Source organism: Sminthopsis crassicaudata, chromosome 3 (genome assembly GCF_048593235.1).
Source record: "Sminthopsis crassicaudata isolate SCR6 chromosome 3, ASM4859323v1, whole genome shotgun sequence".
Taxonomy (NCBI): Eukaryota; Metazoa; Chordata; class Mammalia; order Dasyuromorphia; family Dasyuridae; genus Sminthopsis; species Sminthopsis crassicaudata.
This window is the reverse complement of record NC_133619.1, coordinates 313,464,209-313,491,600: the sequence shown is the minus strand read 5'-3', so window position 1 is coordinate 313,491,600 and position 27,392 is coordinate 313,464,209. Positions and strand designations below refer to the sequence as shown.

The window sequence follows — 27,392 nt, the reverse complement described above, 5'->3', positions numbered from 1 at the left end:
TGAACTGGCTCCTATTTAAAAAGTTTGAGGACCACTGAAACTGTTTACATTCCTTTATAGGAAAATGATACATGTAGTTCCTAAGACCATATATGTGTATGTGTACACACACACACACACACACACACACACACACACACTCAGTTGGTATAGAAATTTAACTTACTTAACAAGGAAGCAGGAGGGGAAAAAGATAGAAAGGAAGAGGGGTGATAAAAGATAGGTTTGGATTAAGGGAGGAAGTGATCAAAAGCAAAACAGATTTTTGAGAAAAGTTAGGATAAAAAGAGAAAGAGAAGAAAATAGGATAGAGGAGAATACAGTTAAAATTCATATCTGTGAAATGTAAATGGGATGAGCCCACCCAGAAAATGAAAGCACATAGCAGAATGGATAAGAAACTAGAATTCAACAATGTTTTTGTTTGTTTGTTTTTTACAAGAAACATACTTCAAACAGAAAGATACACACACACAAACACACACACATACACACAATGAAAATATGGGCTATTATGCCTCAGCTGACATAAAAAAAGACAGAAGTAGCATTCATGATCTCAGGCAAAGAAAAATCAATCTGATTAAAAAAGATAATCAAGAAAACTATATTCTACAGAAAGTTTCTCTGATAAAAAGTTTCTCTGATAAAAGCCTCATTTATCAAATATATACTTAGCTGAATTTCTAAAAACAGAGCCACTTCTTCATTAAATTAAAGCAACTTTGATAAACCGTTTCATAACTACCAGAAATGACAAATCTTAGTGGGGATGTGAGAAAATAAATACATACACAGTAGTGGGGTTGTGAACTAGTCCAATTGGAAAAAAATTTGAAACCATATCCAAAGGGCTATAAAACTGTACATACCCTTTGATCCAGCACTAATGATTTATACCCCAAAAATATCAAAGAAAAAGAGAAAGGACCAATAGGTACAAAAGTATTTATAGGGTGGCCATCAATTGGGGAATGACTAAAGAGGTTATATGTTGGGAATACTATTGTTCTATAAGAAATGATGATGAGGACAGTTTTTGAAAAATATGAGAAGGCCTATATGAACTGATAAAAAGTGAAGTGAGAAGAATGAGATTATTGTACACAGTAACAACAGTTATTATGATGCTGATAAGCCTTGAAGACTTAGCTACTCTAATCAATACAATGATCCAAAACAATTCCAAAGGGCTCTTGGTGAAAAATTCCTTCCATGTCTAGAAAAAAAGATCTGGTGAATTCTGTGCAAACTGAAATATGATTTTCTCACTTTATTTTTCTTGCTTTTTTATAACATTTCAAATATTGATATGTTTTGTATAATTTCACATATATAATTGATACCATATTGCTTGCTTTCTCAATGGAAGTAAAAAAGCAGGAAAAGAGAGATAATTTTGAACTCAAAATTTTAAAAGAATTTTAACAAGAAAAAAGTGAGCACAGAGAAAGACAACAAAAGTTACATTGGAAAACATGATTCAGCTTCAAACAAAAGAAGTCAAAGGCTTGTAGATTATTAGTCTGACATTTTATCCATTTTAGTATCATATATACTTTTTTGCAAGAAGGAAAGAGGTTAACACAGCCTGATTGTCTGATAATACCATTACCAGCTATAATGTCTACATGAAGCAAATGAGGGGAAAATGAGTTCTTGAGGGTGACATTTCATTAAAAAGGAATTTTGAGAAAACAAGTCTTCACCTAATAAAAGTGAAATATATTTTGCATTAATACTATTTTATATGTGTGGTTTCCCCTTTAGAGTTACCAACTTTGGTCATGACAGGTCAAGAAATAGATAAAAATCTACAATAGTCATCATTCATGTGTAGGCCTCTTTCATTTCCACAGAAAGATGGTAGGATGACTTAAAATATTGACAGGTGATCTTAAAACATTGTGTCTTTTAATTTCAAGACCAATACCAATATTTAATACTTTCAGTGTTCAACACCCAACATCTAGCTTGTTGGCACCTTATCAAAGAAACTAAAATTAAACCATATCCATTATGACATTTTCATTATTGGGACATAAAGCTTTGACTAAACAGAAAGACAATTTAGAGACTTATCTCAGAAGAAGAAAAGAATTGGGGAATTGGTTCCATCACATATCCAATGATAGCAATATATATTATTTTGGGGGAATTTAGCCAACTGATTTTGCAGTAGTCAAAAGCATAAGTAATTTGAGGCAATTACAGCTTTCACCTTAGTGGAGAATAAAGGGGTAGAGAAGTTTCAATAAGGATTTGTAGACAATATAAATCTATATTTTGATGCTTTGCAACTTCAATTCAAAAGCAGACAAAGAGAAAGATAGCAAAAGTTATGCTGGAATATATGGTTCAGTTTCAACAAATGAAAGAAGTCAAAGGATAATAGATCATTCTGAAGATTTACATGTCATAGTATGAATATTTGCCTCAAGGAGGGAGTCAGAAAGCACTACATGTGATTAGTATTAAACACGATAATTTTTAAATGAAATTTACTAAAACAGTAGAAAACAAATGACTATTTATAGATATACAAGTTATTTCGGAAACAGCTATGTGTCATCAGACCATCCATCAATTGACCAAAGCAAAGTTTAAAATAAACACCAAATAAAAGTAAGAAAATACTGCATAAAATTATGGCAGGTCACACCCTGATTTGTTTCAATAAGCAGACAACTCAAAATCATGGGAAATGGATAAAAGTGAAGATATTAATTCTGAAAATGGAATTTTTAAGAAAAGTTAAACCACTGCAAAAAGTTACTAAGAATTCTTGATGATACATGTTACCTACCTCCTAATAGAGAAATGATACTCTCAAGACTGCAGATGAGATCACACTCACACACACACACACACACACATAGAAAAAGCAGATGATAGTATATGGGTATAATATATATAATATATAAAAATATAATCCTGTAACAAACATGTGTAGACAAGAAAAAGAAATTTCCACTTTGGCCATATCCATATGTATGTATGCGTGCATGTATGTGTATACTCTATTGTTGTTCAGCAATTTCAGTCATGTCTGACTCTTTGTGACCCCATTTGGGATTTTCTTGGTAAAGATCCTGGTGTGACTTGGCATTTCATTCTCTACATTATTTTTCAAATAAGGAAACAGGTTTAAGTGACTTGTTCAGAGTTACATAGCTAGTAAGTGGTCAAAGATGAATCTTCCTGACTCCAGTCTTAGCACTCTATCCACTGTGTCACCTAGAGACTTCATGTGTGTATTATATATGGTCCAAGTGCAATTCACTTTGCTTGACTATACCTGCTTATTATAGGTTTTTTTTTTTAACTTTCTTTCTCACTGAGAAAAAGGGAAAGAGGTAGTGAAAAGAGAAGAATGTAAATTTTGGTTCACTAAAAAAAAAAAATCTTTTTTAATTCTAAAAAAGAAAAAATGTTTTAAAGTTGCAGAAGTTGAATAGTGCAAGGGAGAAATGAATTAACCTTTCTAATATTATGGAATGAAAAATAAATTGCAGAAACAAATTAAAAGTTGACAAAATGAAGTTAAGAGAGTCCATAAATATAAATGGTGTTAAAACTGTAATCTACCTTACATCTTATCTATATATATATCTATATCTATCTATCTATCTATATCTATAAATATAGATATGTATATATAGATATGTATATAGATATAGATATAAATATATATATATATAATCTTACATCTAGTTTGACACCTCCATTTCACAGATTTGAAAAATATGGCCTAGAGACACCTAGGTGATAAAATAGATTTGAACACTGGTCCTGGAGTTTGAAGGACCTGAGTTCAAATCTGGCCCCAGACACTTTGACATTTATGAACTGTATGATCTTGGGTAAGTCACTTGCTTTATGGGGAGGTGGGTAAATGAGGCCTTGAAAAATTAAGCTAATTCAAAGTCACATGACAATTTTAGACTTTAATTTAAGACTTTAAGTCCTCTCAGTGCAAATCCTGTGGCTTTTCTACTATAAAAACTCAATAAAAACATGATAAAAGATTATGAACAAAATCATCTTTCAAAACAGTGGGGGAGGGTGGGAAGGTCACTGAAGACAAAACAAACTTGATGAGAAATTGGAATGAGATCCAACTAGCCTAAATTACTCCAAAAAGATTTATAGACAAAGTGGAAATAAAATCCCCAAGGGTAGAGATTGCTGTACTCTTGATATGTGTGTCCTAACACCTAGCACATGGTGGGCACTTAATGAATGCTTCATGATTATTGGGGATAAAAGATTAATCAAAACCTGACTCCAAATGTTACATAAAACATTTATTAGCTGTGATCCTCAACAATCCATTTAACCTTGCTTGGCTTCAATTTCTTCATTCATAAAATGAAATGGAACTCAGTGGTCCTTTCCAGCTCTAAATATATCTCATAGTAAACTTTTCACAAATGGATGTATCTGCAAGTTTGTATTTCAGTGACTTTAATTAGTAATGATAGTGTAATTGGGACATTGGCCCCATCCCTTCAGCATCCAATGTACATTGTAAAAAAGTGAAAATGGTATTAGCAAAGATGGAATTTGGGGAAGTCTATTAAACCTAACCAAATACATACAGAAGAAAACTCCACACAGGAGGTGACATTAAAGGAAACAAGAACAAGAACAAGAGTCCAAGGATCAATTAAAAATATATCTCTAAAAACACAAAATTCCCAAAAGATCATGAACAATATTTTTACTGCAAAAAAGGACAACAAGAAGATAATGGTTACCATACTTTGAAGTTTTTCGTCTGTATTAAATTATGATCAATGTAATAAAGAGCACTGAGGAATCGCATATTACACAAAGGCAGGCTTTAACAAGCTACTAACAACTACCTACAGATGCACAACATATAAAGTATCACTAAAGATAGGTCTGATCAAAAAAGAAAGTGAATCAGTCAAGTATCCAAAATGAGACAGAAAATATAGCACACTGAAACCTTAGAGATACTAGATAAAAGAAAGATTGGGAATAATTCAGGCAGAACATAGATGATGAATTTCTATGAAAATACCGACCTACCCTGAAATAAAGGGAAAATCTTTCAAAGCATCAAATCCTTTTAAAGAGGTGTCCATAATTCTTAATAGGAACTATCCAAACATAGTCAAGTAGAGTGCTTTGTACACAAAAAAGTATTCAATAAATGATGCTGTTATATGGTTAAAATATCATTGTGATTCATGCATCAGTGACTTTACAATGAAGATGATGATGATAATGATGATAGCTAAAATTTGTGTAGTGCTTATTATGTTCCAGGCACTTCGCTAAGCACTGCAGAAATATTAACTCATTCAATCCTCACAACAGCCCTAATAGTATCTACTTCTATTATTATCTTCATTTTACAGAGAAAGCAACTGAGGCAAAGTTTTAATGACTTGTCCAGCACTACACAGCTATCAAGTGTCAGAGGCTGGATTTCAGTGCAAGTTTTCCTAACTTCAGACTCAGTACTCTGTCTAATGCACCACCTAGAACATAAAACAATATACAAATATTTCAGCCAATCATGCAGAATTTTGTCCCATTGGGTAGTAACCAGCAATGGTTACAAGGTGTTACAGTTTATTTGGATCTAGAAATGCAAACTGAACTGATGCTCTCTGTATTGATCATCAAGGCAAAAATCTGCATCTTCATAGTAAATAAACTGAATATTAGCTTTCTCTTTAGAGATGCTTGAGAGAGATTAATGCAACTCTTTTGTTTTACTCCTTGTTTAGTAGCCTTTCCAAAGAAGAAGAAGAATGAAAATAACATTTAAGTGCAGTGTCATGGAAAATCAATGAAGATTTTGTCTATGAACACTTTTTATGTGAAATTTCAAGCTCTGTTCCCTATTACAAAAACGGAGTTTTATTTATTTCATCCTTTGGGATTACATACTACAACAGATTTACAAAATCAATATTTTTGCTTTATCTATATATAAAACACAAGCAGAGGACAACTTTCCAGAAAAAAAAAAAAAAGATAGAAAATAAAGTGAAACCTTTTCCTTTTAAATTTAATTTCCGTATTTCTGTAGCTTCAGTGTCTGGTAGAGTCTTGAGTTTTTTGAAACAGCTGCAAGTAGAAAAAAAAAATATCATTTAATTTGCTGTAGGTAAAAAGGGATCCCAAAGTTTCTCCCTGGAATAGAACGAGCAAAGGAAAAGAAGCATCAAATTCTAGAATTTGTCCTTCCTTCTTCTTCACTCCAAGGCCACAGCAGAGTTAGAAATTAAACTGCCTGCTCATTTCCTACCCAAAGAGGAAACTTCAATTTTTATTATAGTCAATGATGCCAGAGACTTTAAAGCTATAGTTATAACCTACCTAAGGGATTTCTTAAAGGCCTATAATGCACTGTAAATGAAAATAAAAACCTCTTGCTAGGATACACATATGGTTTATAGTTAAACAATGCTATTAAACTATTTTTTCGAGATACTATTCTCATGATACATCACTGCAAGTAGCAAAAAAATTCTTGATATTTGGAAGGTACTGTGATATAGTCAATCCTCAAAGCCAAAAAGACCAGGATTCAATCTCTGCCTTTAATATTTACTGGCTGTGTAACCCTAGACAAGTAACAACCTTTCAGGGTTCTAGACAACTCAATCAACCTATAGTCTGCAGAGAAGGGGTCAACTTGCCTTAATAGAGAGAGTTTCTTTATTCTGTAGTTCTCTTTACAAATGTAATTACAAGCTCACCCCATTCCTATTTCACATATATCCCTAAATCAACACTATTGAATTAGGGGATCTCAGAGACGGAAGGAATGTTGGAAATTTCTTCCATCCCTTTCAATTTAGCGATGATACAATGAATCTTGTTCATTGACTTTTTCAGTATCACAAAGCCAGGACCAAAGTTTAGACAGTATAGAAACTGGGGATTCTGGCATGCAAGGCAAATGCAATAGTAAGGAAGGGAAGCATTTAAGGAAAATATGTCTTAGGAGATTAGTAGATAAGACAGGTTTCACTATATGGACATCTTTAAGATAATGGCATTTAGGGGCTCAGCCCCTATATTACCTTGTGTAGATGCCAATAAAATGCTCTTTTCTCTATATATACACTGTCTTTTTCAATTTATTTTTCATGTATTAATAGAAATAATCAGTGATGCACTTTATGTCACTTTATATGCACGTAAAATGCTTTCCAAATTTTAAGGTACTATATAAATAGCAATGATGATGATGATGATGATGATGATGATGATGATGATGATGATGATGATGCAATTTTCTCTAACACAAATTTTTCCACTCAAGTACCCCTTAAGATCTGCAAAGCACTTTGCTCATATTAGCTCATTTTTATCCTCACAGCAACCAGGTTCTATTATTATCCTTACTTTGCAGATAAGGAAATTGAGGCAAATGAATGTGAAGTAACTTGCCCTAGATCATACAGCTGCTGTCATGATTGGTCATCCTTCCTTCTTGAAGAGGACAGTTATTAAATATCTGAGGTGGAATTTGAACTCATATCTTCTTGACTCAAGATCCAGTACTCTACCACTACACCAAAGCTTTTTAAAATGTAGGTGGCAACCTCATATGGAGTCACAAAAGCATTATCAGTAAATATTTGATTTGTATACCTATTTTATATACTTATATACTCGGGGTCATATAAAAATTTCTCAGTCAAAAAGGGATTACTAGTGGAAAAAGTTTAAGAAACTCTGAGCTAGATGAGCTCTTTTGACTTTAAATCTTACTTTTCTATAGTAAGGAAAAAAAGTAACTTAGATATAAATTCAAACTACAAATGGCTACAAAGATTCAGGGGATTATGAATGCTTACCTTTGTATATATTCATCCTCTTTCAAAATGCCCAACTACCAAGAGAAGCAAAAAAAAAAAAAAAAAGTTAAATCAACACTAATAAACATTAAAGGAAAAAAAAAAAAAACCTCTCCTGTTGTTTCCTGGCCAATTATATGAAGAAACTGAAAGCATTGGAAAAGAATATCAAATGAAAAGGGGAAAAAACAATAAATAATATAATATATATAATATAAAAAAAAATAAAATAAATGAGCTCTAGTCTTTCTCCAGAACTAAAATCCCATATTACCTACTAAACATTTTCTGCCAGGTATCTCACAGGCATTTTATATTCTACAAGATAGACATTCTCTCTTATACACTTCTTCTTAACTTTCTTATTTGTATTGCCTGCACTACCATTCTTCCAGCTTTTCTGATGTACACTGTCAGCATTATCTTCAACTCTTTACTCCTCTTCATTCCCCAGAGCCAATGTGCAATCACTAAGTCTTACTGATTCTACTTTGACATTTCTTACAACCAGCTCTTCACTACTCCTTGGGTCAGTATGCTAATTTTATCCTTCATTACCTTTCACTTGGACTACTGCAAACAATTCATTTTTACCCCTCACCCTTACTATTATTTCCTTTTGTGTATTGTCTTTCTCCATTGGATTTTAAGTCCATAGAGGACAGTCTTTTTTTTTCTTATCTGTATCCCCAGAGCCTGTCACATGATGGGAAAACAAGGATGGAGGAAAGGGGAAGAAAGAGAAGAAGGAAGGTATAATATTCTCTCTAAAATGTAATATTCTCTGTTGAGGTTTTCTTGGAGTCTCAGGCAGCCTTCATTTCAGTTCAGTAATCACCACAAGTGCAGCCAGGGATTAAAGTCCAAATCTTTTATTGTCTCTTTCAAAGTCTTGTCTCCTTCACTTGGGACTCAGCTAGTTTTTCTGGAGGCCTTCCAGATCTTGCGTTCAGTGAAGAAGCGAAGGACAGCCTGCCACCACTTCTCTGGTCTTCCCTAGTTCTCCTTCTGGCTGAGTCTGTCCGAGCTTATATCCTCTCTCACCATTGGTGTGAATCTTGTGGAACTATAGTATGTACTAAGTACATGTACTGAGAGAACTGTTAAGCACCATTCCACTGACTTAGCACCTTGTTTCAAGTTCTGGCCCATAACTGGAAAGAGAGAGGAGGAGATGGAAAGATGAAAAGGGAGGAAGAAAAATGAAGAGAAGACAAAGGAGAGAAAGAAGACAGAGGAGAAAGAGAGAGAAGAGAAAGATATAAATAAACATACATACATACAATACACATATTATGGGATAAACACACAAATACATATACATTTATATTTATAGTGATTTCTCTGGGGCTACTACCTATCTCAGAGCTTATAGGCTGTTCTTTGTGCACCCAGAGGAGCAACTATGATCACAGGTACAAGGTTCTCTTGAGGGCCCATACTTCTAAAGTAAAACTACAGTTCATAAGCCTCTATCAATGTGCTTACTTTTAATAGTCAGCCAATAAACATAATTAGCTCAAGCCAAAGGCATTTACTAAAATGGAATATTAAGAATAATAGCCATAAAACATTCCCCATTAATCCGGTGCACACTCTCACAAATACAAATAGCTTCTATGAAACAAGTGAGCATATACTGACTGGTACTAGTACAAAAGCAATAAGGAGTATAAGTAGGAAACACATGAGAAAGGAAAGTCACACCTTCAATACTGCAAGGACATAATGTCCTCTTTTTTTTTTTTTTTTTTCCCCATGGACTTACACTGCTTCTGCTGGATGCATTGTATCTGCTGGACAGTTCTCTCATTTGGATTTCTTGGGCCTGCTCTAAATCACGGTTACCTCCCAATCACAAAACAAATTCTCTTTTACTTTATAGTTGGCTCTCTTCTTTAATAATAGGAGTAACTCCTTAGAGTTCCCCCAACTGACTGTTTTTGATTCCTTGTGCTTCTTCTCGAAAAGGTGTGGTGTCTCCTACTAGGATTATAATTCCACTGCAAGGGGATAGAGGAACGAGAAACTTTCCCCTCTGTTCCCTCATAAAAACAAAAGGGGAAAAACAAAAGTATCCCCTCTAAGAATTTCTACTTGTATACTCTCTTCTAGAATACCAGAGGTCACTTTCCTCAGAGTTCTCCTACCTCAAATCATTTTTAGAATGATCAAGCTTATTTTTCAAAAAGCACCAGAAACAAAACAACTCCATACTTCCATTAAAGTGAACATCATAATTTGTAAAGCAGTAAGAAAATAGAGACATATCTTTGTTGTCCCTTTGTTGTTTTCCCTATGATTTCATCAGTTGGATTAGGGCCAGAAAACAAAATGATCAAAGATGTCCTGACAAACTATCCTCCCTCTCCTATTCAATAGTTATTTATAAGTAAATATAATGGGGGCAGCTAGGTGGCGCAGTGAATAGAGCACCATTCTTGAATTCAGGAGGACCCGAGTTCAAATTTGATCTCAGATACTTAACACTTCCTAGCTGGGTAACCCTGGGCAAGTCACTTAACCCCAGCCTCAGAAAAAAAATAAATAAATAAAGATAAGTAAATATAATGGCAGGATAAGGATGATGCTATCACATAGTAAATATTTAATAAATACTTGTCAAATGAATAGCCAATTGACTGAGCCCTTGCAGATTAAAAAAAATAAAGACAAACCAGGTCATCTAAAAAATTAAGTCTACTTTGCATATTGAAACTTTAAGTAGGATAAAAAGTAAAATGATATAGGAGAAAACAATTAGATTTGGAATCTGGTTATTACTTTTGTCATCTTGGGATACTCATTTAACATCTTTGGTCCTTTATTTTTCCATTTGTAAAATTAAAGATGCTAAAGTGACTTTCAATTCTAAATCTAATATTACCCTGTTTCAGTTTGTGAAATATAATAGGGACATAATAAAGACATCAGGAGCAAACCAGCTATCTTTTTCTTGAACCCATTTTAATTTCATGTCCTTTACATTAGAGTCTAAATACTTGATAAAATCGTAAAAAGATTAAAGCAATGCCATGATTCTATTAGTTTAATCCTCAGCTCCTTAAACTATGGGTTTATGTCCTTTCTCCCATATAGGATCTCGTAGCTGAACATGGGGATTGCAAAATTATGATTTATCTTCAGTAAATGTTTGATTTGTATATCTATTTTATATATCTATATACTTATGGTCACATAAAAATCTCAGGTAAAAAGGGTCACAAGTAGAAAAAGTTTTAAAATCTCTGATTTAATCTATGGCAAAATTGTAAAGTTTCTATATAGAATTTGGTATTATTGTCCTTATAAATCAACCAAAAAGTATTTATTTGATGCCTAATAAATGATAGCCAGAGATCTAAGCACTATGAAACTGGCTTCCAAATAGAAAAATACTACTACTCTTGCTATTGTTATTGCAAATCATCCCACAAAAGATTCTATTCTGATGTCTTACTCTGGCATGTAAGCATGTAGCCTTGAATTCTTAAAGATAACATTCATGGAATATAAATTTGGGAATGTTGTTCCAAGTTAGAAAGGGCTTGAGATCCAGTAATAGGCCATCTGTTTCTTGTATGAGGACTAGTCTTCTTAGAACTTATACTGGATAAAATCTTCTGGTCTCAGCAAGTTCTGAGGCCATCTACTAAAGCACAGAGGAACTGTCTTTTGCATGAGGACCATTCGCACCAATGACAAATCCTTAAAGTTCTGAAATAAGCATGATTCAAAACTAAACTTACATTTATATCTCACCTTATAGGTAATATAACACTTCCACAACAATCAGGTGAGTTTTATAGCACAAATATTATCCCCATCTTACAGATTGGGAAAGTGAAGTTCAGAGAAACCAAATGACTTCTCTGTAGGACATAATATATATATATATATATACTATGGCTAAAAGGAGGTTAATCAGCAGCATCACAGGATCTTTGAGGATAACAATGGCAATGGGAATACTATTTTCATTTTTATTTGATAATTATTGCTCAGAAAATCTGTTTCAGGGAGAAAAATACCAAATTTGTAGATGAAAATACTTCTAAAAATCATATAATATGAAATGCTTCTGATAGAAAATATAGCAAGTAGTGGCAACAAGGTCTTACAGATGCCACCAAACTTCCAACTCAAGCAGAGATTGAGTTATTAGATCTCATAAAATAACTGAGTCAGTATTATTTGGGGAAAAACTGAGGTAAGGGACAGATAAATGGGAACACATTGTGTTATGGTGAAAAAGAGTCAATGATTTCTCACTATCTGTTTTCCAGAGCCTGCTTTAGAAAATCTGTTGATGATCCTTGCTATGCCATTTAACTACATTTTATGAAGTTAGATAAATCATTTCCTTCTCTGAGCCCCATTTTCTCAATGTATGAAATGCATACTAAAAGACCTCCAAGATTCTATCCAGTTCCAAATCTGATGATCCTTTAAAATTTCCCATTCAATCACCAAACCATAGAACTGTGACTAAAATACTGCTTTCCTCACTAACAGTATCAATTAAAGCTAAGAGTTTTAAGAAAAACAATGCTTCAGGACTCTATATACTCACCAGATTTTTAAAGACTCCAGGTCCTTCCCATTTTCGTATCTTTACAATGTTACCAATACATCCTTCTCTCAAACACGTTTTTTCACTAAAATTCTAAAAATATTTTTTAAAAAATGAAAAAATAATCAGTGAATGCCTGCATGTTTCAAAGGATAAGCAAATGTAGTCTATAAATTTCTTAAGAGCAAGCATGTCTTATGTCTTTATACCTACCCTCACCACTCAGCTTAGTATATTATATGTAGTAAATATGTAATAAATATTTATTGAATGATTAATGAACGTCAGCAGTTATCAGAAAGTTGACTTGTAGATATTGGCAGGCTTCAGCTGATGTCCCAAAGATATGTATGTCAACTGTTTAGACTTTGGAAAATTCTTCTATCTTCTCTATTTCAGTCAAGGAAACTATCATTCTTCCAATCACTCAGGTTTACAACCAGAGAGTCATCCTTGACTCTTTATTCCAATTCCAATCATTTGGCACATTTCTATCATCTCTCAGATTCATCCCCTTCCTCCTCATACAAGAAACCACCTTACTTCAGGTCCTTGATTACCTCTCTCCAGGAAATGTTCTGTGATTCTATTTATTTCTTAGTGTCCCAGGCTGCTTTTAAGGCTCAGCTTGAGTACCTCTCCTCCATGAGGTCTTTTCCCCTTCCTTTCATTGTTAACATTCTTGCCAAAATCACTATTTATTATATATGCGCACACACATGCACACACACATATATCCTGCATTTCTGTATCTGTGAACATGTATCACCCCAGAAGAACATAATCTCTATGAGGACAAGAACCATTTTACTTCTGTATTAGTATTCCTAGAACCTAGCACAATTGTCTAGAGGCTAAAGTAGGGATTTAATAAGCACTTGTAGATTGATACATCCACAATGATTACTGGGTAATTTGCATTTCAGAAATCAGTGTAATTTCTCATAAGAAGGAAAAATTTAGTGAACAAGAATTCTGTAACCATAACTTGTTTTTAACCTAACTTTTTTGAGTAAGGCTGGGGTTTTTTTGTTTTTTTTTCTTCCTGGATTTCCCTCTTTCCAATGGGAAAATAACAAGTCCTTCTATCAAGGAGATATGTTATGTACTTTGAACTTTAAAGAAAAAAGTTCCACAAATCCAAAGCATTTTGTTGAAAGTCTCGAGGATTTAGAATGTATTTTTCTTCTTCTTGAACAACACAAATATTACAGGTTCCAAATTATGTTAATTAGCTCACTTAGGAGGATAACTGCTATGGGCTTGGGCTTTAGACTTCTAAATTAACTCCAAAGGTAGAGAACTAATTTCAGGGTTGTATGATTTTCAATATGTGATTATGGATTTGCTTTTAAAGAATATGTTAATCACAATTTATCACTGTGCTCCACCCATAGAGAATGTTAATATAGTTTTATTGTCTATGTATTTATCCAGAGACAAATGACTGTTGTTGGTGTGCCCTTGATGTATTTGGCAAAGAAATCATAGTGTATCTCTTAAACTATAACTTTCAATAAGCCAAGATAGAGCCACTGAATCCCTATGCCAAGAAATAGCAAAACAGCACACAGAAGGAGGTATGGGATGAAGAGATGTAAATGGAAGTAAACTTTATTCAAGTTTTAACAATAACAACCAAATGCAATACCTCATCACTTTTTCCAGAATAGTTCTTACTCTTGAGCTTTTCCCAACAAATGTTATGAAAGTAGATGTTGCAGTTTTTACTACAAATGAGATGAACAAAACCCTAGAAAGAATAAAATATGTCAATATGAAACTTTTAAACTATGAAGAGGATACCTTCATTAGTGACAAATCTGGGTTACTTTTGCACAGAACCCAATATTAAGCAAAAAAAGCATATGGTAATAAAGCATTACAAGGAAATTTTCAAAGTCACAATTGAGTATGTATAGCTACATTTGAATAAAATGTTCTATAAATTAGTACAGACAAAAGAAAGATAGTCATTTATCAACAATTCTATAAATGAGTTGACATGTAGTAATGTTATCAACAAGAAGAAAGCAGAAAAATACTTATATATCGAACTTAAAATAGGGAGATTATACCAATGATTTGCCATAGACAGGGGACATACTTTGAGATTTTATTTTATTCCAAAAGTGATTTAGTAGTTTTTCCTCTTCCTTTTTTCTCTTTTATTTCCACTCCTTTTTCCTCCCTCCCTCTCCCTCTTTCTCTCCCCCCAACTGTCTCTCTGACACTCTCCTTTCCCCTGTCCCTTTTCATCTCTCCCTTTCTCTCTCATCTGCTCTCCACTCATAGTTTGAGGATACAGACTCAAGGTTAACTGACTCATGTTGATCTTAATAGACTGATACTCCATCTAAATAAAATAAGTTAAATACTCACAGATTTACTCTGAGTATCTACCAGTAAATTTTATATAGTGACAATGTTTTTGTTAAAATCAGAAAGAGCAAACTTTCTCAGTATCAGGAGTCCTTAATGTTTTTTGTATTATAGACCCCTATGGCAGTCTAGCCTATATGGAATTATACCGAAATAGTTATCAAAATATGATTTTATAAAGCAGGTTCAGAAACTTCAGGTTAAGAAGTTATATAGTTATATAAGAAACTATTATTTAACTTATCCAAGGAAGCTAGGGAATGGGATTTTATTAAGCAATTCCAGAGGTGTTTCTAATATGTAAAAAGAAATAATCCATATATAAAGATGCCAAAGGAATATCTGTCACACCTCTTCTTGAATATCCTGAGGTGACACCATCCTTAAGCAAGTAGTCAATAGACATTAAAATATTTTTAAATATTTATCTCCGTCTTTTTTAGCTGATATAAAAGAATCTGCAGAATACCAAATTCTGTCTCTAAAAAATTCCAGATCTTGCCAATGTGTGAGAGGAATAGAGCTCAGGTTTAGAAACCTCATGTCTATTTCTTGGTCTTTCAGGTTATCTTACTTAGGCCTCCTTCTCTTATGTATTGAACTCACTTAGCAGCTAGCCTCTCATCCCTAGGCTTGCTGCTACTGTATTTCTTTCCTTTTTCTAACTGTTCTATACATCTTACAATATCGAACTCAATCTGACTGCCTAGATGATAGTTATCTAAGCACTAAACATGTCATAATGCAAAAAAGAATGAAAATTTGAAGGCTCTTACTCTAGTTCTGCATTCTAAGATCTTTCCATAGATAATAATAATTATTTAAGTTCTCATATTCAATATGTATATGGTTTATTCATTTTATTATTTTATATACATATTGAATATGAGAAAATAATAAAATGAATAAACCATTCTAAATTTAGATATAATCCAGGAAGAAAAGCATTAGGCTTTTAAATGTTTGACTTACATTTTAAAAAATTATTGAGTCTTTTACAAGGACTTTTTTTTTTCATGAACTGAGGAAGTGGGAATTTGTACCTATTTGGAAATATAGTTTCAGATAACAGTTTGGCAATATTATATAACTCTATAGTTTCTATATATAGCATGCTATATATACTTACCTTTTTATAATTTTATGTTATTCTTATGTTTTCATGTATTTTTTTAGATAACTGGATTTTGATCAGAAAAAATGCTTGCATCAGTGAATAAGAACTCTTAGCATGGAAACATCTTCCACCAATGCAGATCAGCAATTCAACCCTAACTTGTAGTCTTAGAGAGCTTCCTGAGGGACTGAAAGCTTAAGTGAATTCCCAGTCAAACATAACTCTGAGCAAAGTCTTGAACCAAATGTCTTCTTGATCCTGACACTTTAGTATAGTGCCACATTTCCTACTGCTTCCTTTTCTAGCAGGCCCAAATCTTGAGCACTTTAACCACAGAGATTCAAGCTTCAATCTGGTAAGACAATAAAATAGTAAACCCAGTAGCATTAGACTCCAACTAGACTTTCCTCTGTACTTTGCTGTTAATAGATTATAAGGTCCTAAGGTTCATTTGGAAATTTTTTTAATTCAATATTTTAATATCTGAATTTCTTCCAAGTTTTATCAACTCAGATAAAAACTTCATGCTTCAATTGTGTTTTGCTATAGCCAAAAACATTTTTACCAATTAGTGGATAACTCCTAAACTTTGTGGTGACAAAACTCTTCAAATTTAGCTAGGCTGGATAACCTAAGATACTTAAGCAATACAAACATGCAGAACTACAAAAAGAAAAAAATTACACAGCCCTAATTTTCACTTTTCTAAGGCACTCAATATTCAAAGTTCCTTAAAAGAGTTTTCCCTCCATTTACAAATCAGTGAAGATTGTTAGGCTTTGAACTGCAAATTCCTCAGAGCTTTCTGTCCACTGATTCTTACAATAACTGTCGTTCCATTCAGGATAATTATCTAAGTTTCTTTTGATAACATATATGATTTCTCACTGATTAAAAAAAAAATCAAATGTATTATAATTTGTTGTTTAAAATAATAGACTAGGCAGCTAGGTGGCGCTGTAGGTAGAGCACCAGCCCTGAAATCAGGAGGACCAAAGTTCAAAACTGGTCTCAGATACTTAAGGCTTCCTGGCTGTGTGACCCTGGGCAAGTCATTTAATCCCAATTACCTCAGGGGGAAAAAAAAAATAGACAACTAATTTAAATTATGATGAAATGAAAGGTTTTAAAAGTAATCATTTGGATATTTTTTAAATCTACTATACTTAATTTCAAATTTTAATATATTCCAAGTTTCCCCAGTTTTATGAAAATTATATGTATTTACCTTATATTTAGATTTCTTTAAAATATCATCCTCACAAGACCGCTCACATCCTGGAAAACTACAAATAGTCTCTTTTTCCATGTGGTTTTCATATTTTTTAATATAGCCATCAAGAAGATCCTGTTGAAAAAACAACAAAAAAATTCATGTTCTAACAATTTTTTTTTTTTAAAAGGAGATGAAATTAGAGGAGAGAAAGAAGTGAAGAAAAGGAAAGAGAGGAGTAAAAAAAAGAAGAAACAAGAGGGAAAAGAAAGAAGAGGACAGAAGGATAAAGGAGAAAAGAGAAGCAGGAAGTAGAGGCCAGAAAATATTTCTTAATCTTATACTTCACTGACTCACAAAAATCTCAGAGTTGTAAAGGATCTCAGAGATTTGTGCTTACTAAACTAGTGCTTTTGGGTCTCTCCTTTCTGTATCTTTTATAAATAGCTAAATTGTTCTAAAGTTTTTTCATCCTGTTCCTAATTAGGGTAAAAATGTCTGTTCATTGATTCTTTTCATTTAGAAAATGTTATATTTCTTCCTTCCCATTTCAGAATTTTTTCCTAAGCTGAAGGCAAATTATTTTACCTTAGCATTCATTTTCTATGTGAGCTAATTGACTGGTGTTAGTCTCCACTTCAAGAGGTCTATATTTTGTTAAAAGATCCATAGTGAGAACAAAGCTTTAGAAGTAACTTTTATCATAGCAAGATGAATAAAAATTACTTAAGCTCAAAAAACAACCTAATGTTACCCAGTATTATCAACATCTATCTCTGAGGAGTATCTATTGAACTGACTTTGAACTAACTTGTAACCTAATGACTTATAACTTATAACACTTTAATAGACTGCCCTGTATTACTCAATAGAGATTCTGAACTGAGTTTCAGATATTTATTCAAATAGGCCATATCTTACATAGATTATGTTATGTAAAAGAATTTTACAGAACACAAAGTTTGTATGCCCCAACTTCATTTTTGGCAGCTAGCTCTAAGAATTATGACATCATAGATTTCTTAGACTTAAATGTTTTCTTACTTGAAATGTTTCAGGTAAATCTTCATCTTTTATACAGTCTATACCATACCATTTTTCATTATTATCTTTTATTTCTTGCTTGCTTTTTTGAAATTCCAGTAATCCTCCATTATATCTATAAAATAATTTTAAAGACCATTAATTCAAATATATATATATATTTACATAAATATATGCACACATAGAAAGAATGTAATATTCTGGTAATTGATTTTTTAGCTTTAATTGCTATTAAAATGTTAAAGAAAACAATTTTGATCAAATAAGTAGTTTAATAGTACCTGGCTTTTATTTAACAGGTTCAAGCTTAACACTATGCAGCCTTTTCCATTTACACTAAATAAATTCATTGATTAATTCATGGTATCATTCTACTGAAAAGTAGAGTGATATAGTAGAAAAGAATAGAGAAAAAATGCAGGAGGTAAAAATGGTTCAGCCTCTGTCTCTGACACTTCCCAGCTGTCACGATCTTTTGTGATAGGGATCCTAATACCTGTTTTTCTTACAATGTTGTGAGGAATGTGCTTTGTAAACCTTAAACTACAAATAAATGTAAGCTATAATGACTTATATCTTCGGGATGAAAGTTTCAAATAAGAATGAACCATACTGCACTAACAAGCAGGTAAACAACAATATCCCTCCCTATAAAATACTATCAGTATTTCCTCCCACATCTCTCACTCATGCAATAAGTAGTTGTGAGAGTATATGGAAGCGAGAGGAGGTGGGAGTCTTTCAAATTTTTTTCTTCTTTTTTGCACAAAGAATAAGAGATAAGCAGATAGAAAGGGAGAAGGAAGCATTGATAAAACAAAAACTCTTTCCCATAATGCTATGAACTCAGGATATATATATACCCAAAAATTACCAAATAATGATTGGTATAAGATAGAACCATGAGAAATAAAGGAGGACTTTTTGGTAGATGGCAGTAATAAAGGTAAGAACCACAAAGAGAAATTTCTCAGAGATAGCAATGTCAAAATATAGCCTGTAGCAGTGGGCAAAGTCTGCCAGGTTATTTACTAGAAGCCCCTAAGGTAAGTCAGGAGCTGCAGAAAATTTCTGAAAAAGATAGCAGCAAACAAGAATGCTTAAGACTGATTAGGGTGATGATATCAGGAACAAAACTGAACCAACCCCATGATCCATAATAAGATTATAATCAAGATAATAGGACTTCATTGATTAGCGACATGATTCTTTTACAGAAGCTACAGAAAATGGAATTGTGAAAGGCTCAGCTTGAGCTTTACTTGCAATAATTCCATTTTTTTATTTCTTATATTTCTGGCAATACATTTGTTTTAAGTACTAACATTTTGAAATTGTCAGGGGAAGAAATTCAAGCTATCCATAACCATTTGGAAAAAAAAAGCTTCAAATAACTAATAACTGTGAAATGCAATGCAAATTAAAATAACTCTGAGGTTCCATAAATACCTATAAATTGGTAAGATTGAAAAAAAAAAAAAAAAAAAAAAGGAAAATGAGAAATGTGAGTGAAGCTTGTGGAAAAACACACAGAATTGTGTGCAGATGTTGGTAAAACTGGGAACTGATAATGTCATTCTGGGGGAAAATTAAGAACTATATCCCAAAGTCATTAATTTGTGTTACTTGGCCTTTGATACAAAAGCTCAAAGATTAAAGGAAAATTCATGTGTGTAAAAATATTTGTAGCAATCCTTTTATGGGAAACAAAGAACTGGAAATTAAGGTTTTATCCAAAGACTATGGAATGACGGGACAAATTTTGGTATATGAATGTATTATTTTGCTACAGGAAAGAATGAAAGAAGTGTGTTCAGAGAAGCCTGGAAAGACTTGCACAAACTGATGAAAAGTGAAGCAAAAAGGACCAGGAGAACAATTTATATGAAATCAATATTACGGCATATTAAAGCTGTTCAAAATGTGAGTTGTGATTCCATGGGGTCATTTAACTGAATGTAGGGGGTCACAAAATTATGATTTTTCATCAGAAAATGTTTGATTTGAACACCTATTTCATATAACTATATGCATGCTGTCACATAAAAATTTCTTGAGTTAAAAGGGGTTACAAGTGAAAAAAGTTTAAGAAGCGCTTTTATAGATAAACAACTTTGGAAGATTTAAATTCTCTGATTAATATGATGGCTTATGATATTTTCAAAGGATAGATAATGATTGATACTACCTAAATTTTGACAAAAAGTTGATAGATTCAAGATGCAGAACAAGATATACATTTTCAAATATGGCCAAACAGTGAATTTGTTTTTCCTGATTACTTGTATTTATTACAAGGGTTTCCTTGGCTTTTTCTTTTCTTTTTTTCTATTGGGAGAGATAAGAGGGAGAGAAAATAAATGCTTATTAACTAAATAATACCTTAAAATAACACTATAGAATTTCATGGTTCATTGCTTAGTAATTTTTCAGTATTATCTGATTTTTGTGACCCCATTTGGTTTTTTTAAGCAAACATAATAGAGCATTTTGTCATTTTCTTCTCAAATTCATTTTACAGATGAGAAAACTAAGGCGAATAGGAATAAGTGACTTGCCTGGGGTCTAATAAATGTCTAAGATCAGATTTGAACTCAGGCCTTCCTGACTCCAGGACCAATATTCTATTTACTCTGCTATCTTGCTGTTCTTCATGATTTGTAGCAGATAGCTATAATGAAAGAATGCTAGTATCAACTATACATGATATTGTTTTCAAAAGAATGAGTCATTGAAAGAAACACAATTTCTTGCATTAAAACAAGCTCATTCTCTTCTTTTTTGGTTCAGTTCAGTTTAGTTTATCATCTATTTACAGTATATGTCTTTAAGATACTGTGTCCTGATAGACTAATCCTATAGGCAGTCTATCAATCTAACCAAACAGGATAATAATATAAAAAATAATTAACAAGATGTTCTATTTTGGTATAATTTTCATGTCTTAGAATAAAAATAATAGGCTAAAACATTGTGATACGTGTGCCAAAAAGTTTCTTATCATCAAAAATCAAACTTTAGATTCAAATGCTAAGCCAGCATCTGAAACTGACATTTCTGACACTTTAGGAGGATTATTTCAGAATTATCATTAGAAACTGCACATCCTAAAGCTTAGCTAATGTTTTTCAAATTTGTAATACCCAATTGGATTAAGTCTGCATCAGTAGTTTTATACAAGATTGACTCTTAAATTCAGTGAACCCATTTGGGTTATTAAATAAAATCATTGCTCTTCAAAATGGAAATTGTTTTACATATGAACTTCTTGAATGCAAAAAGCTAATACTGAGCCACAATACAACTTTATAATAGAAAATTCAAAAGAGAGTTAGCATCACATTGGTGTGAAATATATAATAACCTTTGGCCTCTAGAGTATTTGTGGTATGATTTATCTTTATGCTAAATATAGCATCATATTTAAATCTTCATTAGATAATGCTATTTGGGATTAATAATGTGAAAATAAATTTGCCTGTCTGTGTGGTAAATCATTTCACTTTCCCTGCCACCTACAATGTGATATGATTTTTAAGCTTCAATTTTTAATGAGGATTATTTTACATTGCTCAATCTGAAAAAACAATAGACCCAGAATTCTGTAATGTTTCCTAATTCCCAGTTCAAAACCACACTAGTTTACATGGGTTTAAAAAGGGCTAAAAGGGAAGGCCTCCACCTTCTCTAGCAGGAGGCAGAAATGAGGTTTGATGATAATGTCCAGAGGAACATCTCATACACTGTTAGACTTCCCCAGAGAGCACTTCAAATGATTAAATTCAGACAAAGGCCATCAGAAAAGTCAAAACATAGAAAAAAACCTTTAAAATGTAATCATCAGAAAAGGTGGAAAAGTATGCAAAGTGGATGGTAATTAGATTCAGCTAGAAACCCCCTCCTCTATCTCAGCTGTGGTCAGCTTCTATTGGCAATGGGCCTCAGGAAGCTACCTGCTAATTACTAATCAAAATGAACTGAACAAGCTAGCTGAGTAAGGCTCTCCTAAGACTATTATAAAATTCTCAGAAATTAAATGATAAGCAGGATGCTTATCAGGAAAAAAAAACAACTGGAAAGTTTTCCATGAACAAAGTGAAATATACTGTGTACAAAATAATAGTAATGCTATGGAATGACTAGCTATAAACGATTATTATTCTCAATAGTACAATCATCCATAACTACTCAGAAGGACTTATGACCCTATCCATTACCAGAAAAGGAACTGATTGTGTCTGAATATAGATTGAAGCAATCATTCCCTCTCCCTCCTCTCTTCCCTTCTCTCTTCCCTTCTCTCTCTCTCTCTCTCTCTCTCTCTCTCTCTCTCTCTCTCTCTCTCTCTCTCTCTCTCTCTCTCTCTCTCTCTCTCTCTCTCTCTCAATTTTTCCTCAAGGGTTTTTAATTTTCATTAGAGTGGAAGATCTATGTTTTCTTTTACAACTTGACTTTTTATAGAAATGTTGTGCATAACCGCACATGCAGTTTCTTAACTATGGGTGAGGATAAGGGACAGAACCTAGAACTAAAAAATCTTAAGATTTCCAAAAACTAAACCTCTCAGCGAGGCAAGTAAACAGGGCAACAAAGAATTTTGCCTTAACAAGTTATCACAAAAATTACCAACAGGAATAACAGGAAGCTGAGGACTAAGTATTCTAGGTTCATCTAGCAGAAGGCAAAGTAGATTCTGCATAGACATAAAATGTTTCAACCACGGATAAATAACTCTTGATGTTGTTCAGCCATTTCAGACTCTTATCTTTATATGGGGTTTTCTTTACAAAGATACTGGAGTAGTTTGCCATTTCCTTCTCCAGGTCACTTTACAGAGAAGGAAACTGAGGCAAACAAGGTTAAGTGATTTGCCCAGGGTCACACAACTAGTTAGTGTCTGAGGTCAAATCTGAACATCAGATCTTGACTTTAGGTCTGGCACTCTATCAACTGAACCATCTAGCTGCCAAGTAACTGCTACAAATTCACAAAAATATAGTTTACCCTTGCTTTTGGGGGCTAGAAGGTGTGGAAGGTTCTAAAGGATAAACTCTTAATTCAGGGTCCAATAGTCTCTCCCCCTCCAAAAAAGTGTCTATGGATAGATTTCAAGAGTTATGTGAACTTAGATGGAGAAAAAGTTACATCTTTTGTTTTATTAGTCCCTACTAAAAATTATCATTTCCTTCTATTATGAATTTAAAACAACTAAGTAATATTCTGTGAAGAGGTCCATAAGCTAAACTAGACTGCCAAAGATGAGAAAGACAGAGAACCTAAAATATAAAGAAATGTTTTTATTTTACAGGTCATTAGGGAGAATTAAATGTTTCTTGAAAAAATAGAAGAGCACCAAGATTTCTTGTAAAGAAAGAAAAGTTGGGGGGGAAGAATCTCAAAAGACAGAAATGAATCCTGACTGAAGTTGTGAAGCTGGGGGGTGTTTGAAGTTGATATGGAGAAGACAGGGGAAAAAAGGAGGACTTTTGAATACTTGAAACTAAGGAAAAGGTATAAGGATCTTCCCACATAGGAGTGAGTTGATTCTTCTGAAGTGGAAGTAACTTTCCTACAATTTAAGGAAGGATGAAGTAAATCCATGGATGACATGGGGGAAGAAGTCATCCATGAAAGATCAGAGAAAAAAGAAATGAGTATTTGTGATTCCCAACTCCCAGCAAAGGAGTCATAGTTGATATGAACAAGAGCTCTGTACTATCCCAGATATGCATCTGGAATATGATGGAGAACTTCCTAAGATTATTAAACATGATGAACATGTGAGGGAAAATGGTTCTGCCACAGATACTTAGTTATTAGTAGGGATTATAAAGTCTGGGGACTTAACAGTTTACATTTTCACTATTGTAACCAAGAGGCAAATTTGGGAACATTTAATTAAGAAAATATCTTAAAATAGATTTTCGCATTTCTGGACTGTAGCTTAAAATAGAGGACTCTTGAGCACCTAATATGGAATATAGATGCCTAAGGTCTTGTCCTCTGGGAAATTCCTTGTACCCTACCCAATTTAATATTATTATCAATGATTTGGATAAAGGCACAGATTAAATGCTTGCTAATTTGAACATTAAACAAAATTTGGAAGTATTACTAACTTGGTAGATGATAGTCCGTATTCAAATAGATCTAAAATTCTCAGGCTAGAATAAAGGAACAAATATATTTCAGACAAAAGTAAATAGAGAAAATAAAAATTATGAAAATAAACTTCATGTTTTACATGATAAGGAAGGTGTAGCTAGATAACACTTTCTATGGAAAAACAAATCTGGAGATTTTCATGGACTTCAAACTCTATGAGTCAGTGGTAGAATATAATAGCTAATTAAAAGCTAATGCTACCTAAATTTCTCAAAGTAAAAAATCCCTACAATATTTTTAGAATATTCTCCATAGAAATATAATGTACTGGACTCAAAGTAAAAAGAATCAAGTTGGTAGACCAGCTGTACAGCTTACCAGATTTGCAAACTTGGGCAAATTATCAAATTATCTTATCTAACACTATAATGAAAGGCATAGTCTACAGAATGAGAAAACAATAACTCTAAAGTCCTCTATCCTGCTCAAACAAGTCTGAGGTATTGCATTCAACTCTGAATGCTGCACTTTAGGTACAACATAGACAAGTCGACATGCTCATAAAAGGTTGAACAAGACAAATAAAGAATATACTACCAATACTGATTGAGGGAACTGGGAATGTTTAATGTGGAAGTAAGGATATTTAAGGAAAAAAAAATGAAAATGATAGATATCTCCAAGTAAAAGAGATACTGGATTTGTTCTCCTTGGCTACAGAGAACATACTTAGAAGCAATGAGTAGAAAATACAGAGCTTTAAACCTCATGCAAGGGGAAAAGACCTAACAAATATTGTTATTGTTGAGTCATTTTTCAGTATTATCTGACTCTGTGATCCCAGTTGGGGTTTTCTGGGTAAAGATAACTGGAGTGATTACCCATTTCCTTCTCCAGTCCATTTTACAGATGAGAAAAACCAAGGGTTAAATGACTTGGCCAGAGTCACTCAGCTAGTAAGTGTCTGAGACTGGATTTGAACTCAGAAAGATAAGTCTTCCTTAGTCTAGGTCTGGCATTCTATACACTGTGCCATATGGCCCCTCTTAACAATAAGAATTGTGCAAAATAGAATAGTTTGCTTTAAACATAGTTGACTTGTTTTTATTGGAGATTTTCAAGAAAAGGCTGAATAGCTACTTGTTGCTTAAGCCTTAAAGTGAAGTATGAGTCAGACTAAATGACCTTTACAATCCTTCACATTCAGAAATTCTCTTATTCTCTAAAATCAAAGCAAGATCTTAAACTGAAGGGAAGGAAGGAGAGCAACAATCGTTTGCCAATATCTACACAAAGCAGAAATCAGGGAGAGGAGGGGGTTAAGATTTACATAAAAAGAAAAACAGTCCTAGAAATGCTCAAAATTTGCAAGAGAATTCAAGAAACAATCCAACCATGAAACCCTTTGGTCTCCAGATATTTAGAAATAACTGCACAAAGCATAGGAAATATGTTAAACTACAATTCATCACACAAGGAAGCAAATTAAACCCCACAGTAATCAATAAGATGTGGAAAGATGAGGTGCAGGCTGGAATATAAATCTGGAAGGTTGTGCCTTAATGAAAATAAAGAGAATAGGTAAGTAGAAGAGCAGTATTTTATATTAAGAAGATCTACTCATGAGGAAATTCAAGAACTGCAACAAAGAATCATGGTACAGAATATTTGAGTAAAGATCAATAGAAGGAAAAACAGGGGATATTGTCATGAGAATATAGTACAAAAACACCTATATAGAAATTTAAAAAACAAAACTATATCCACATTATGAGAAAAATTTGGAAAACTGTTCATAAGCCTAGAACAGAGGTGTTATACAATAGGGACAGGGAATTTCAATTATTTAGAACTGAATGGAATGCTTATTTATTCTAAAAACAGAGCCACTAATAAATTCTTGGCATGGCTTGTGATATTTTCTTCAAAAAGTAAAGGAAGTGACAAGGAGCACAGCCACACTAACCCCAATTCTGACCAACAAGAAATAACTGGTTGCTGAATAATAGGAAATCTGGGGACAAGTAACCTACAGCTTACAATTCATGACATAAAAGAAAATACTCAAAACAAATCTGAACATGCACTCAAACTTTGCAAAAAGTGGAATTCAAAGATTTAGAAAAATGTCTCATATGATCATATGGCCAAAAATCCTATGGATAAATCAGCCTAAACAAGTGTAAGATGAGGAAGACAAAGCTGAATAATACGAATTAAAAGATGAAGAAATCTTTAAGGACTGCAGTCTAATTCTGCAATATGGCAACAAAAAGAAGAAAGGATTTAAAAGATTTCAAGATTCTGTCATATAAGGATCTGCTGAAAGAACTGGAAATGTTTATCCTAGAAAAAAGAAGATAGAACAGTGATAAGAAGTGTGAATGACTCACAATTTCATCCAAAACTTAAGCATTTAAAGATAAGGATGCCACTTGGAAGGACTAGAATTTTTCTGCTTGTCCCCAAAAAGAGATGCTGACAACAATGGATGAAAGTTGTGGAGAAGTAGATTCAGACTGGAAGTAGTAAAAAAAAAAAAAAAAAAAAAAAAAATTTAAAAATTTGAGCTTTCAAATGTAGAATCACCCGCCAAGGAAGACAATAAATAGGTTAATCCTAAAAAAGAGGTCATCACACAAAATCAAGATGACTACTTGTAAAAGTTATTGAGAGGATTTAATTTATTAGAAGATCCCTTAAAATAGGTTTAGAAGAATTGCGCATGTTTCACCTATATCAGATTGCTTACTGTCTTGGGGAGGGGGAAAAGGGGAAAATGGGGAAAAATTTGAAACACAAAGTTTTGCAAAGGTGAATGTTGAAAGCTATTTGCATGTATTTAGAAAAAATAAAATAATATGAACTTGAAAAAAGAAAAAACTGAATTCTCTGATTCTGAATCTAACTCAACTATTTGTCATCTGTGGAACCTGGGTCAAAACCATTTCCCTGACTCTGGACCTCAATTTACTCATTTGTCAAATGAGACAGTTGTAATGAATTCCTATCTTCCTTTCACATTTAAATCCTATGATCCTATTAAACAATATTTGAATTCCCAGCATTCTTATGGTGAAATAAGGTAACAAATCTAAGTTCTTCAGA

General features: G+C 33.0%; 1 protein-coding gene across 3 annotated transcripts in view; it reads right to left on the bottom strand.

Moving 5' to 3' along the window:
- DZIP3 (DAZ interacting zinc finger protein 3) overlaps positions 1-27,392 on the bottom strand; it is a 111,114-nt gene that overhangs the window by 52,454 nt on the left and 31,268 nt on the right. For 2 of the 3 annotated variants that reach the window (XM_074301127.1, XM_074301129.1), the window contains exons 7-12: positions 18,180-18,294; positions 17,151-17,270; positions 14,075-14,176; positions 12,424-12,516; positions 7,851-7,885; positions 6,035-6,108 (exon numbers count right to left, since the gene is read on the bottom strand). In XM_074301127.1, the coding sequence (XP_074157228.1) occupies positions 6,035-6,108; positions 7,851-7,885; positions 12,424-12,516; positions 14,075-14,176; positions 17,151-17,270; positions 18,180-18,294 (539 nt within the window). The remainder of the gene's footprint in view (positions 1-6,034; positions 6,109-7,850; positions 7,886-12,423; positions 12,517-14,074; positions 14,177-17,150; positions 17,271-18,179; positions 18,295-27,392) is intronic. The other variant, XM_074301128.1, reaches the window with a different exon arrangement.